Genomic DNA, 14,379 nt, shown 5'->3' with positions numbered 1-14,379 from the left:
GGTGAGTGTCTCTAGGGCTGAAGAAAGTCAAGGATAAATTATGTCTGTGTCTGAGGGACTGATACTTCCACAGCCTGGCAGGGGGGTTATTCTGTACAAGCCAGGAAGGCTGGAGCCTCTCCTTGGTGAGAGGAGATGGAGAGTCCTTCTGTGAGAGCAACAAAGCCATGAATTGAACAGTTATGTTGCAAAATGAGCCTTTAATCATGCTCTGGGGCAAGCAGGTAGGTGTTAGAGCACCTCTTTCTCTTTTCCAAAAGGTATCACCTCCCCTGTCTGAATGCTTGGTGCTTACACAGTTTCCCTCTCCTGGAAGCTTCCTGCTTTAACTTTGTCAGGACACAATAAATAAATAACTAGCTAAATAGAGACAGAACCCAAATCAAAAGTTGAGCTTGAAGAGAGCATCCTTAAACTTTGCAGTGTGTAGGTTTTGGCCGGGCTTTTATCATGGTTACCCTAATGTGAGGCTGTGCAGGATCTGTTTTTGTGGTTGGTCCATGTGCTAGGGGTGCTGTTGTCCCCAAGGCCTCATTTTCATTGTAGTTAAACAAAGACCATAATGGATTCTTCCCTAAAATACAGGGTACCGTCAGCAGGCCCTGCAACTTCATTTATCCAAGCAAACTTCTGAGTTTTTCTCTCATTTGATGCCTCACAGAATGAAATCTCACTTTAAGTGAGTTACAGCTAAAGCAAGGGGTGAGAGCTGTGTATTCCAGCACAGTCCCTTCGGGAACAGCAGCAACAAACACAAAAATTGCCCAAAACTCTCTTATGGGGGTGGCAGCAGCCAGTGTCTGCCAAGGAGAGGGCATGGCCTTTGGGAGCAGAGGAGGAGTGCAGCAGTGACCATCCATCACACTGTGGTCCCTTTAAATCTTCTTCTCCACTTGGCAGCTCCAATTTTTCAGAGTTGCTATAGCAAATCTCCATGGCAATGACCCTAATCAGGGAAGGGGGGATGCTGGAGGGGCGCATGCTCAGAGGGGCTGCTGGAGCCTTGCCTGCTCTCTACAGCTGCTCCAAGGGTTGGCACACAGGCGGGGAGAAGGATCAGGTACTGGGCGAGCTGGTCCTTGGGGTGCATCTCAGGCCCACGGCATGTCCGGCAGCGCTGCGTGCCAGTGGGTTTGTGTGTGCACGGGGTCTGGGCTTATACCATCTCATCCACCTCTTTGTGAGGAGCCTGCAGGGAGCAAACTGCTGATTTTTCACTGCTTCTCCTCGTTCCAGGCAGGGAAGACAACTGGAATTATTGATGAGAGCAATGGCGCTGCCATCCTTCTGGAGCGAGGCGCGTGTGGGAATCCTGCTCCTCTCAGTGCTCAGCCTGCTCAGCGCGAGGCTCGTGGGGGCTGGCCAGGACTCTGGGAGTGTCATCCCTGCAGAAAGTAGGTACCTGCTGCACCCTGTCCTGCCTGCCTTCCTCCACTGCCCCCCAGCAGCCACATGGGCACTCCGCTCCAGGGGAACCTGGCGTTGCCCGGTTGACGAGGGAGTAATGATGAGTTTGTGCCAGGTCAGCAAAGCACGTGAAAACAGCCACAGAAACAGCATGCAAGCAAAGGATTAGTAGTTATTCAGGGGGAAAAAAGCTAACTGCATACTCCTAATTTTCATTTGAACTTGTTCTCAAGCTCTTTGTTTGTAGGTCTTTTAGATCTGCCTCTTGAGAATTACATTTCACTAGATAGTTTTAATTGATATACACGGATTTGCCACAATGCCTATGATGTCCTTACTAGTCTGAGTATTAACTGAGCATTAGAAGAAAATGTGTGTGTATTTCTGCTGGGGCGTTGCTTCTTGCTTGCTTTAGTATTTGGTTGGAACAATAGGTCAAGTTCAACTTTCTTGTAGCTACTACAAATCAACATAGGGGATGTTTACCCAAACAGTGCATTTGGAAAGCCAACATAAATTTCTGAAATCCTGCAAACCTAAAAAATAAATAAATATGACAGACTGGCTTGAGCACACCATAGGGCTGGGAGCTCTTGAATTTGGATCACAGCTCTATATGAGCTTCCTCTGTCATTTTGAGTAAGTCTCTAAACTTTCTCAGCTCCAAAATGAGGCAATAGTTCAAAGTTATTAGAGGATGGAGTCAATGTTCTCAGGGTGTTTTGGTGACAGCAAGTGGGAAATAGCCACTCATTAGAAACATAAAATGTCCTCAGGGAAAAAAAAACCAACAAAGAAAGATAATTGCATAAAAACAAATCTCTAGTTCTTAGTCATGCTTACTTTGTATCACAGCTATTTTTTTATATGACTATCAAAATATTTAATACAAGGTCTGATTTTGTCACTGCATTTTATTCTCAATTAATTCCATTAGATGGAACTAATGGAACTTAGATGTTGAATTTTCTTCTTTTTCCATTCTTTTTTTTTTTTTAATTACGGCTAAGTTTTGGTCTGTTCTAAACCAGATCTCACTGCTATTTTGTGTGTCTGTTTCCTAGGAATTCATTAATTCTAATAGATTTTGTGATAAGTAGTCCCTTTTATCTCCTCAAAGAGAAAATCAGGTTTGGAAAATAAATTGTGAATACTCTTTGTGTGTCTGTGTCAGCACAGGCAAGTCAACACATTTGGGAAAATGAATACAGGGATACAGGGGTTTCTTGTTCTACTTGTGTGGTGAAAACTCCCATTTGAACTGTAGAACAAAACTCTAAGCCAGGATTTCTGACCCAAGTCTCACAGAATTATAAAACCATAGAAAGGTGGGAAGGGCCCTTTAGAGCTCATCTAGTCCAACCCCCTGCCATGGGCAGGGACATCTTCAACTTGATCAGGTTGCTCAGAGTCAAGTTCAACCTGACCCTGAACATTTCCTGGGATGGGGCATCTACCACCTCTCTGGGCAGCCCATGCCAGTGCCTCACCACTCTCACAGTAAAGAACTTCTTCCTTAACTAATTTAAATTGACCCTCTTTTATTTCAAATCCATTACCTATCACAACAGGCCCCGCAAAAAAGACTGTCCCATCCTTCTTACAGTATCAAGGAGTCTTCTTACCATCTTGTTACCACCCTCTAGCCAGGCTGTGGAGTCCCTTGAACAGCCTTTGAGGAAGATTCCTTGTCTTGTCTTACTCCTGACCATAAGACTGTGGACTGAAGGGCAGGTCAGAGTGTTTCTGTGGCAGTGTTACTCAAAGACTCACTGCCCCATCCCAAGGAAGAGGATGTGAGCACTGCTACAAAAGCAAAATGCTATTTCTGTCTGAGACCAGGCCAGGAGCTGTCAGCTGATCAGTGAATTGTAAATTGTTTTGGGCTGCTGCAGGGACAGAGTTTTAAAGCCACAAGGAACTCCTGATGCTCCTCATCAGCCACTTGTTGCTCCAGTCACTTTCCTTTGCCTGTCAGGGCTCTTCCTGATGGTTAACCTGTGAAACTCTTCCCTTAGGACATTGTGGATGTTAAATGTTTGTGTGAGATTGCAGAACCCATTGGTTAAATTCAAGGGGAAAAAAAAATCCACAGTGCATTTCTTCTGGCTCAGGAGTTGCCTTAGCATATTCCTGAGACCTGGGAGGGTGTTTGGGAATGCATCCCTCCAGACTTGTCCTGTTCTCATGCTTTTCCAAGGCACCCATTGCTGGCCATGAAGGTCTCGTCTATAACAGTGCCCAGGAATTCACCCTGGCATGGGGACACGGCTGTACCAGTACCCTGCTAGGAGGGAGCCTGGCACACTTGTGCCCATCATAGGAGGCCAGTTGTCTGTCTAGAAGACAGAGCTGACTGTTCCAGAGTGGAGCTATCACACGCTCTCGAGGCTTGGGAATGGTCCCAGACTTTCAATATTCCTCCAGAGATGTGGATTGTGGGAGACTGGACACTGGGTCAGGCACTCACTTTGGTGTGATCTGGTACAGACACTCCTGGATCCTTTCCTTCTTGATGCTCCACTGGCTACATCTCCTAAGGAGCTGATCCCCGTGGGCACTGACCCCTTCAGAGGGCACAGCACGAGCACACACTCTCCCTGTTGCTGGCACTTATGTCCTTACTGTCAGCCCAGGCAAACTGCTGGCTGTGGGAGCCTGGATGGCCCAGAGGGAAAGGGGTCTCCAGTGCATGTTCTTAACAGGGGTGTAGGATGGACATGGGCCATATTTAGCGTCCTGCTGCAGGGCAGAGCAGTGTGGTGCTCGATGCTTTTCTCTGTTCCCAGGTGTGTGACATGGCACTGGCAGCACGCCCTTAGCGGGAGCATTCCCGCATGGACCACACAGTCTCTCTCCCCCACCTGGTGGGAGGAATGTGTCCCTCCTGCAGCATCATGAGCAGGACAGGGGCAGCGATGCTCCGTACCAGTGTGGGAGGTGCAGGAGTCACAGGAGAGAAGCATGAGAGTGAGTCACAGATCTCTTTAGCAGTACAGAGACATCCTGTCCTGTGTGAGGCACTGAGATCTGGCACTGAGACCCATCCCCTGCTCCCTGCCAGTCACACAGCCAGGCACAGCTCTTTATGCTTAATTCTAATTAGCAATTATTAATTGTGTCCTTATACTTTATTCACAGCACTTAGCATATGCAAAAGACTGTTCAAGTTTGAAGTGGTGCTACTAATACTCACAGATTATTTTCTTTAAAGTTCTCTGCAAACCACTAGAAAAAAAATAAGTTATTTCCCCAATCTCCCATTGCATTTATAGCCCAGATCACCCACTGTGAAAGTTAAAATATGGGATCTGAAGACCAGAAGCTGGTCAGTCTGTTCTCCTTAGGCAAGGTGCATGAAATACAAAGAATAAACACCAAGTGTATGCAAGGGAAAGTAAATTAGACTTACACAGTGCTTCCAGTCCCAGTTCTTCACCAAGAAGCAGCCAAGAAACATATTTTTTCTCTTCCCCCACTTCTCCAAAAACACACAAAGACACATACAGTCTTTGTGCTGACAGGACCCATTTAAAGAGTTATAGCTGACTCTTGGTAATTCTCATTATGTTAATCCACAGACCTGTTAAGTCTCCCTATGAATGATAGTCTGTTTCCAGCTGTCAGCAAGGAATTAATAGCACTCTGCTATACTTTGCTGTGATGTGACTTAAGATTTGGTTTCATGACTGCTTTAAGCTGATGTAAGCCTGTGCTGCCTCTGCCCTTCTCCTCTCCATAATCTGGTCTCCACTTCTTGCACCGTTTCTTGTCCTGGCCCCAGAATTTGGGCATTCAGGATCTGCTTTGGGGGAAAAAATGTCAGTGATCCAGCTGATGGAGGAGCTGCATTGTCACTCCTGCTGTGAGCAAGTGGAAGTGTGAGATGCCACAGCCACAGACAGAAAGCATAGTGGGATTGCTCCTATTGGCAACAACACATATTTAGATTAGTTTGGCAAAACAGATGTTTAGATGCATTTCTCTTGGGGAAATGTCCATGGGCACCTTTGCTGAAAATATTGTGGGCATGAAGAGAAATCAAATCCACCTAGATAAGTTAGCTTAGCAGCTCAGCTCTTCATTCTGGAAAGCAGACCAAGGCAGAGAGTGATGGAGAACATCAAAGTGGTAAGTGGGACAAAGTTGGTGATTATTTAATAACTGTCTCTTCCACTGCAAAAATTAGAGGCAGGAAATGAAAGCAGCAGATGTCAACTTCAGAGCAGACAGGAATGGTATTTTGTTCTCTCAGAGGATAGCTGAGCTTGGAACTTATTGCCACAGGATGTTGCAGATGACAAAAGTTTACATGGATTCAGGAAGCAACAGTGCAAATTAATGTGAGAAAAATTCATGGAGGGCTTATGAGATGTAGAAACCCCAGCCAGCCACAGGATATCCTCCAGCCCCCTGGTAGGCTAGAAGAACATTGCTAGACACTTATTCTTGTATCTGCCTCAAGTATCTGCCATTGGCTACTGGCTCCCGGCAGGCAGGGATGCTGACCTGACCCAGAGACAGCAGTGCCTGGAGAAGGATCCTCTACCACGGAGCACAGCCCAATAATGACATTAAAGAGTGAATATCCTGTTGTGTGGTAAACTGGCTGCATGTGCACTCTGACTTTGGAGGGCAGTGCTGTGTTAGGAGCTTTGCAGGTGCTGATTCAGGACACCCCGAGCTGCACAGGCAGGTGTCCTCTGTGCCACCACCCTTCTGCTGCAGGAGATGCTTTGATACCAGGGCAGCTGCTTTCCCAGGACTGGCAGAAGTGAAATAACCACTTGGCAAGGTTGTGCCATTCCACTAGGACCTCCCTGTCCACACAGGAGCACTTGGCTGTCATAAATACCAGTGAATGATCCCACCCAACCATCCCATCACAGCTTTCACAAAGCCCTGGGAAGACTTGTGCCTTCTCCTCACTGCAGAAGTAGGAGACATTAATTTATCACCTTTTTTTTTTTGTTTGTTTGTTTGTTTTGTTTTGTTTTGTTTTTCCTTCTTTTCTTTTCTCCTTCAGGTTCTGATTTTGAAAACACTTTGGTGCTTGTCAGCACTTCAGGGCATGCAGCACCTCCCCGAGGTGGAGCCAGGGCAAGGTGTTTCTGAGCAGACCAGAGCGAGGGGAAGGAGCAGAGCGTGACAAATGATGGATTTGCTGACAGCAGTCTGAGCATGCAGGTTCTTTCTAAGGGCTCTGTTTCATGCTCTGAAGTGGAAACAATTAAATTAGTGCAATACTGAAAGCAGGAGGAGGTTGAGTGTCTTTAAAGTGTGCTCAAAACCATCCTGCCGCTACTCCTGTGCCTGGAGAGGCAGGGTCTTTGTGAGCAATGATGGTCTGATAGAGGCTGGCACTTTGCATCTCCTCACAGCTTGGGAATTAAATCCCTAGCTTGATCCCCTGGTGTCCCCAAGATGTCACTTGCATGGAGGGCAGATGGAGAAGGAAGGTGGGAGAGAAACTCCTCCTGAATAGATCAAAAACCCCTAAGAGGCTTGCTGAGGACTGACAAGCACTCTGGCTGCTCCCTCCCCCAGGTACAGCTCAGAAGGCAGTGCTGGCAGCAGGGTGCTGGGCACAGATGGGTGCTGCAGGGCTGCTCAGCAGGTCCCTGGCTCCAGGCAGCTCCCAGCCATCTCAGCAGCAGCTTTGCACCCTCTTTGCTTTGGTAGGGCAGCACAGGTGGCTGCATGAGGACAAGGATTTCAGCACTCCCCCCCACCATGGGGGCTCTGTGATCAGTATGAAATGTCATCTTTCCCCATTCCCCCTGCATCTCCTCCAGTGTCTGCAATTTCTTCTTCTGAAAACTCACACATCATTAACTTCAAACTGTCAGAGATTGCTGCAGGGTGAATCCTGGCAGAGCAGAAATGCCCAGGTTCAGAAGTGAGCCATTTTAGTTGTCAAGTCCTCTCCTCCTCCACTCTCTGCCTTTCCCTACCCTGCCCCTCTGTGCACACACACTGGCAGCAGCTGCAGAGCCAGTGGGATGCTTTGCATTCCTGGCAGAGAAAAAATACAGCAGCAGGTGAAAGGAAGCAAATACAGATCTGGCATTGTTCCTTGCCAAGCTGCTCTGTAAGAGCTCCTGTAAAAACAGACCTGCCTGTCTGGTTCCTGAACCACTGCAAACTGCTATTTTCAGTGTCTCTGTTGAGAATTAACCCATGACTGAGAAGGGCTAAGGATTTCAGTTTGAAGGGGAGAGCTGCGGGCTGAAGCAGCAGGCAGAGTCAAGTCTGGGCCATGCTCAGAAAAGCACACACAGCAAAGTACTCCTTGTGGTTTTTGCTGATCCTCTCACATTTGCACAAAGACACAGGCAGCACTAATTTTGCACACATGCAGGTGTGGGTGCTTGGTAAGAAATGGAGTTTCTCTTGGCAAGCTCTCTGAGTATTCCTCCTGGGTGCTGCTAAACTCTAAATTTCCTGCTGTGACAGTGATGTCTTCTCGTGCCTCTCTCCGCAGGCCGTCCCTGCGTTGACTGCCATGCGTTCGAGTTCATGCAGAGGGCGTTGCAGGATCTGAAGAAGACGGCGTACAGCCTGGACTCGCGGGTATGTGTTTCTGCAGGAATGAATGCTTTCCTTTCGCCTTCATCTCCCAGCGGCCAGCTTTGCCTGTCTGGGTACAGCAGACATGACATCTCTGCTGACTCACTCCCATCCCAGCAAATAGGTTTATACCAAGCACAGATTATTTTTCACAGTCTGCAGAGGTTCAGTAACGATCATCTAGTCTGACTTCTTGCATAACAGCCTAAGGAATTACCTCAGACAGCCCCTGCACCAAAGGGAGAAGGAAAGAAGATGTGCAAAGGAGAGGCAGACAAGGCAGATGATTTACTCTCTGCCTCACAACACTACTTTCAAGCTGTGGGCTGACCTTTCGCTGGGCAGGAGCAGAAATGAGCAGGAGAGGGAGAAGGTGGCAGGCAGGGCTGGCAGAGGACAGGGAAGCACACACACACACCCTCTGCTCATGGATTGATGCTTTGTGAAAAAGGGACAAACACATTTTTCATGCATTTGTCACAGCACACAGGGGATTGTGCCACTTCACATGCCAGTTCTCCAGAGGTCTCAGTGAGCAAAATGAGGGTGTGTTAAATGCCCTGATTTTAGTAATTCATACATGTGTGGGTTTGTAAATATGTGCAAACTGGCTGGGGTAGGATTTACCACAGTGGTTCTGCTGCTGAAGTTTGCAAGAGGCAGGAGGTCTCTCTCCTCTAATAAAGCCCCTCCATGCATGTCTTGTCCTACCTCTCCTTCCTTTGAGCAGGACCATCCCTCTTGGCAGGTGAGAGGGCTCCTTGCTCCTCTACAGTCACACTCAGCTCAAATTGTCATTCCCAGCAAAGCCAGCCAAAGGGACATAAATCAATTTTGTGTCTCAAACCATAAGGCAATTATATAGCTTTGTCTTTCGTTTCTTGTGACCTTGGGCAGCCGTGTCAGGCCCTACACAATAAAGTTGGAGTGACTTCAGCTTTCTTGAGCTATCAATAGCAACCTGATTAGGACAAAGTTCTGAGTGTGGGTTACATTCCAAAAGTTTCCCATGCACTTGAGTAATAATAAATAACTCTTAAGTGGTAAAGTGTCAGTAGAGGGGCTTTACCTCCAGCAGCTGTGCTGGGCACTTCTTGTGCATAGCAGAGTTCCACTTGTTTGGATTAGGGTCAGCTGAAATGTTATGTACTTACACATGACATGTCAAGACCAGGTGCAATTGCAGCTGTGCTGGTTCTTATACTGTCAACAGGCTTTACTGGGAAGTTAAGGATTTTTTTTGAATGCAATGGAGGCAGCACAATTCCTTAATCCCACCCACAGAGATATTCAGATGTGTCTGTGATGTATGTTCTATCTGGAGAGTGGACTGAGGGTGCAGCCCACCAGAGAGCAGCTCTGTGGTGAGGTGAGGCAGAATATAAAGGGAGGAGCTGGTGCCAGGGTGCCACAAGATGAATTTCTGTTTCTGTGAGGACCTGGACAAGCCTGGCATGCCAAGGCACTGACTGAGACAGCTCCCAATGTTACAGGGCATAGGAGCAGTGCATCACAAAACCAAACAGAACCAGTTGTTGGTAAGATCACCCATCCTTGGACAACTGAACTTAACACTACTAGTAAATAAAGGCTGTATTACTGTACACCTTTCCCAGCCTTTGGATTGATACTCCAAAGGGCTTTCTATCAGAGATGCTTTGGTTAAACAGAAATTATTGAGAGATGCAGAGATACTAAAATGAAACGCAGCAACCAAGGCCCTACAAATGGCACACTGTGGCCTTCTATACTCTGACAGGTAGAGCTTCCATATCCTTACTCCACTGCTGATGCTTGGTTCATGCTGACCAGCTATAATTTCTCAAGTTTGACACACAAATAACTTCTCTGAATGACTCCTGAGTCTTGGAAATTGTTGCTACAAGGGCAAGCCCCATGCAGGATTGCTCCTGCATATCAGGGACTTTCTAAGCCAATGCCATCAAGGCCACAATTAATTTTTGTAATTGATACCTCTCTTTCACAGTCTTTCAGTTTGCAATTGAGTGCTCCCAGAGCTGCTCTTCCTGCCCATAAATAGTCCTAAGTGACGCCCAGGCAGAGTTCGTGGTAGCAGTGACAGCTTGTTGGCATTACTGTGAAATCCAATAAGCCTGTTTGATGTTCAGATGATTCTATGATTTCTCCTGGGCTCCCAACAATGGGAGCATTCACTCATCCAAGATTTCATTGTGCAAGTGGGGAGCAGTGTTGAGCAGTGCCTGCTGTTGTGCTAAGCTGATAAGTGAAAGCAGGCAAGGAATGTGAACAAGCCCTCTTTAATGCAAAGGTGGATGTCAAAAGTTTGAAATGAGGAGGATATAGGGCTGGGCAGGGGAGGGAAAGCTGTTCTGAAACAGCCTGTCCTGCACAAGCCTGCAGTCTGAGAAGAAGAAATGAATGACAGAGAGTGGGCACTGCTGGGGGACAGAGGTACTGCTGCCCAAGCCAGGCAGGAGGGGAGCAGGACCCACACAGGGGTGCCCAGCTTCTGCTTTGGGAAATGCCTTGGTTAATGAGCCCTTTGCTGTGTCTAATGTGTCAGGAGGTATCAGGACAGAGGAACACCAGCAGGCTGAAGACCTTGTTGTTTCACAGAGATAATTTCTTAACAATTGGGTTTCAACTTCTAATGGGTTTTTGCATTAGAAAGTAATTCACAGTGAATTTAAGCCCACGAAATTAATTTTTTCTCCCCTCAAGAAACTCTTCAAAGCCAGTCTGCAAACTGCTTAAGGGACTGCAGACCACAGGGTGAAAACCACAAGATATGCTCAGGAAGAAGTTTCTCTTCAGTCACAATTGCACTTGCTGATGTGAATTCCTTGAACCAACAATCTTGAGTCTCATGAGAAATTGGCTGCTGAAGTGATGGTGCCATGCAAAAGATTCAGCCTTTGTTTCTCCAAAAGTGTGACAAGAATCCACAAAATATTTATTTGATCACAATTAAATAAATGTTACCTGAATATCTTTAAAGATCTAAAATTATTTTCCCCCCTGTATACAGAGAAAAGAACCTTAGAAATGCTTTTCCACTAAGGAGCTCCAAATACAACAGCAAGTAATTTTAAATGATGTATATTAGGAATGGCTTTTAAGCTTTTGCTCAAGTACTGATAATAAAGCAACTGTCAGTAATTTAACTCAGATTGAAATAGGAACCACACACTCAGAACTAGATCTGCCTTGAAAGATTATGAGTTTCAGACAACAGGGTTAGACTGACAGCTGGATTCAACTGAGAGTTGTTCTGGAGAAACAGCAGTGTAACTGAGAGCACAACTGGCTCTTCAGCACTTGCTATCTGGTGCAATTAAATTATACAGGACTGAAGGCATCATCAACAGGAAGCCATCAATCACCACAAAGGAATTCAGAGCAGTGCAGTTGAAAGTGGAATCTGTCGCAGTGCTTATAAAGGACACTTTAATAATTTTGACAGCCTACTCCCTAGAAGTTAACTGTGCAAATGAAAATATTCAAACTATAAAAATACTCTCCCTGCATCTCAGTTCTGAATATACTTGTTTCATCACTTTTTCTGGATGAAAACCAGCACTACTACTATGATTTTTCACTCAGCAGAGCACCTTGGCTACAGCTGTGCAGAGGGATTAGATCTAATCAATTATATACTCTTTTAAAGCAATATATTCAGTTCTTTGATTTCATGGGTTTTTGTTTGGTTTTTATTTTTTTCAGACAGAAACCCTCCTTCTGAGAGCAGAAAAGAGAGGCCTGTGTGATTGCTTTCATGCAATACACTGAAATGAGCACTGGGACTTGGCCAATGGACATATACTAATTTTTAAAATGCTGTTCAGTAAATTACAGGAAGATACAGACTGCAAGTTGTGTCCCACCATAAGGAAAAGCATTTTTATCAAAACAGGTATAGCTCAGATTGTTTTTGCTTTGTTGTGGTTTGTCATAAGTCTATGTGATATTGCATCTGCTGAAATGTCAAGAGAATAAACAGTGCCAAAGTCTTGCTTATGGGTTTTATGCAAGGTTAGCATCCTGCTTTTTGGTTATTTCAAGCCAAAAATTGTCCTTGGACTCTCAGGCCAACGTCTTGGCTTATGTGAATTGCCATAGGTCTGTGAAAGTCAGTGAAGTCAATTTTTTTAATGTATTTATAGAAGAATAACATGAAAAGGAAGCTACTTTGCCATGATGCATAGATAAACATTTACAAGTAATCAGACTTGTCATTATATAGAAATTAATAGTTATCACTGTCTGCTTAGCAGTCCAAGGAAGGGATTTGTTCTCCAATTGTATCAATAGTCCAGTGCACAGCAAACACAGTAATCTGTCTCACAATTTTGATTTCTTCAGAGCCACACAGTAGCTCTGTGATCTTTTTGGAGAGATTTATTAAGTATCTAATGTGATCAGTAACATTTGTAATCACATGAATACTGCCTGGCAGTTGAACTGATTGCATCTGCCAAAATCTTCTGGAGAAGTGTCTTTCATTAAGCAAATCACATGCTGGCTTGAACCATTCAAAGTGGCCTCTACAGAGAGTTTGGCAGAGAGCCTACACAATGCCTGCCTGCTCAGGAGTCTCTTGCAAACTGTATTTTGGGAAATACTTAAATTCTATCAAAATGGTCCTTAGCTCTTGCATGGACTCTGCACTCCATCAGGGTGGGTTACAGTGCTGATGTTATTCGTATTCCTGCTGCAGTGTGAGACAAGGGACAACAAAACAATTTAAGCAGTGTAGTAGTAGTAGACAATAAGATTGTGCCTTGTTACTCTTTAAAAGAGAATAGCAAATCCTTTCTCATTGTTTGCACTTTTTCCTTTATTTTGGGAAGCAGAATAGAAAACGGCCCCAGTAGAAAGTTCCTGTTGATAACAATACATTTTTAATTGGGCTTAAAACATCATCCCCAAAGTAGAGATTTGTGTATCAGCTCAAGCATCTATGTACAGGCTCGAAACTTTTATACAAACAAGAATATTGAAGCAAGATCAACAAAATAAGTAGTTTTCAAAGTGATTTTATTAATTCTTTTCGGTATGTCTGTCTTTCCATAGGTGGCTGTAGGTTTTGATATTTTGCTCTCAGCCTGCTCAGTAAGTTTGGATGGAAGCTATCTGTATCTTTCCAAACTGCTTCTCTCCCATTTTGTCTGCAACATCAAACACAGGGAAATAGGGAACTTTGACCCACTGCCAACTTATTATTTCATGTGCAGTCATACTCAGTAAAACAAAGGAGCATGTTGCCATATATTTTGCCAAAGTTGTTTGAAATGCATATGGTTCTCAGCAAGGAAAACCTTTCTTGCACCTGCATTTCAATAAGAAATCTCCTTTGTCCTTTTAGTATTCCAGCAAACCCCTTTAGAGGTCCCTGGGACTTGTTTTGTGTAAAAGAGAAGCAGCATGACACAGCAACAGCTCCCTTCTGGTAGCATCACACTGCGCTGTGGCACTGGTCAATACAGCAGTAGAGATTTTCCTCGTAGACCAAATTTTATTGTACAAAGAAAACAGTAGGATTAACACAGCTTCCTTGCAAAACACCAGCCTTTGGTTTATTTACTCCCACTTATATTTGGACCAAAGTAATGCACAGCTTTTGAGCCAGCTTTTTGCAGGAGATGGAGTCCCAGCACTGAATCTGTGAATTTTCCAGCACAGCTCCCCTTTTCAGGGGGCAGTACGTCTATGGTTTAGTATTGATATTGTGCATGCTTATTCTGCTGGTACCCTAAAGAATCTTGCAAAGTCCTGTTACAAAAACTGGGGGGTTTTGTTCATGTTTTCATTTAGAAATATGGTTGCTCACAGCTGAGTTTTGATATATGCAGCTTGTTACAATATAAAGGTGGAATGAATGACAAGTGGATGTTGTCTGACTCCCAAAGGGATCAGAGTGACACTGCAACTTTATGGCTGTAACAGAGTGATTATTCTGTACTTCTCTTTGTCTATAATACAACACAATAAAAGGGCAAGATGCATTATAGTATTTGGTGTGCTTTGTTTCTGATTTCACAAATTGATAGTGCTTATGCATTAATGTATGTCTGTTCTTTAATTAGGTGGAAAATACACAGAGAAAAAATGATATTTTTAATACAAAAATAAGAAGACCTTGCTTTTGGGCTAAATGTATTAATATATTCTTATTTGCTGAAGTAGAAAATCCAACTCACTCTTATTTGAAATAAAGGTACAGCAACGATTTTGTGAGTTTCTTTAAGGACCCCTTACTCTATACTTAGTGGTTTTGATAAAGTTCCTTAAAATTGCAGGATGGCATGAAGAAAAATTGGATAGCTTTAGATAGTTTTAATTTATTTTTGCTCAGGAAGTTAATTTAAATTCAGAACCCCTTGAGTCTCCACTTACTACAAGAAACCATGTATTTTGCAG

At 44.6% G+C, this 14,379-nt stretch overlaps 1 protein-coding gene across 1 annotated transcript; it reads left to right on the top strand.

Annotated features, from left to right (window-relative positions):
- Positions 1-998: 998 nt before the first annotated feature.
- C4H4orf48 (chromosome 4 C4orf48 homolog) lies at positions 999-13,969 on the top strand. Its single transcript, XM_053975693.1, has 4 exons — positions 999-1,060; positions 1,237-1,394; positions 7,892-7,980; positions 11,683-13,969. The coding sequence occupies exons 2-4, from the start codon at positions 1,262-1,264 to the stop codon at positions 11,746-11,748; spliced, it is 288 nt and encodes a 95-aa protein (XP_053831668.1). The 5' UTR covers positions 999-1,060; positions 1,237-1,261; the 3' UTR covers positions 11,749-13,969.
- Positions 13,970-14,379: the final 410 nt, after the last annotated feature.

The sequence above is a fragment of the Vidua macroura genome, chromosome 4, assembly GCF_024509145.1.
Source record: "Vidua macroura isolate BioBank_ID:100142 chromosome 4, ASM2450914v1, whole genome shotgun sequence".
In the NCBI taxonomy this organism is placed as follows: Eukaryota; Metazoa; Chordata; class Aves; order Passeriformes; family Viduidae; genus Vidua; species Vidua macroura.
Note: the sequence above shows the minus strand (reverse complement) of the source record. Positions and strands in the feature narration are given on the sequence as shown.

Excerpts from the sequence above, each read along its gene's own strand:
- C4H4orf48 (XM_053975693.1), top strand. The coding sequence starts at position 1,262 with ATGAGAGCAATGGCGCTGCCATCCTTCTGGAGCGAGGCGCGTGTGGGA. Across the intron at positions 1,395-7,891 it reads GAGTGTCATCCCTGCAGAAA|GCCGTCCCTGCGTTGACTGC; the intron begins GTAGGTACCTGC and ends CTCTCTCCGCAG. Across the intron at positions 7,981-11,682 it reads CGTACAGCCTGGACTCGCGG|ACAGAAACCCTCCTTCTGAG; the intron begins GTATGTGTTTCT and ends TATTTTTTTCAG.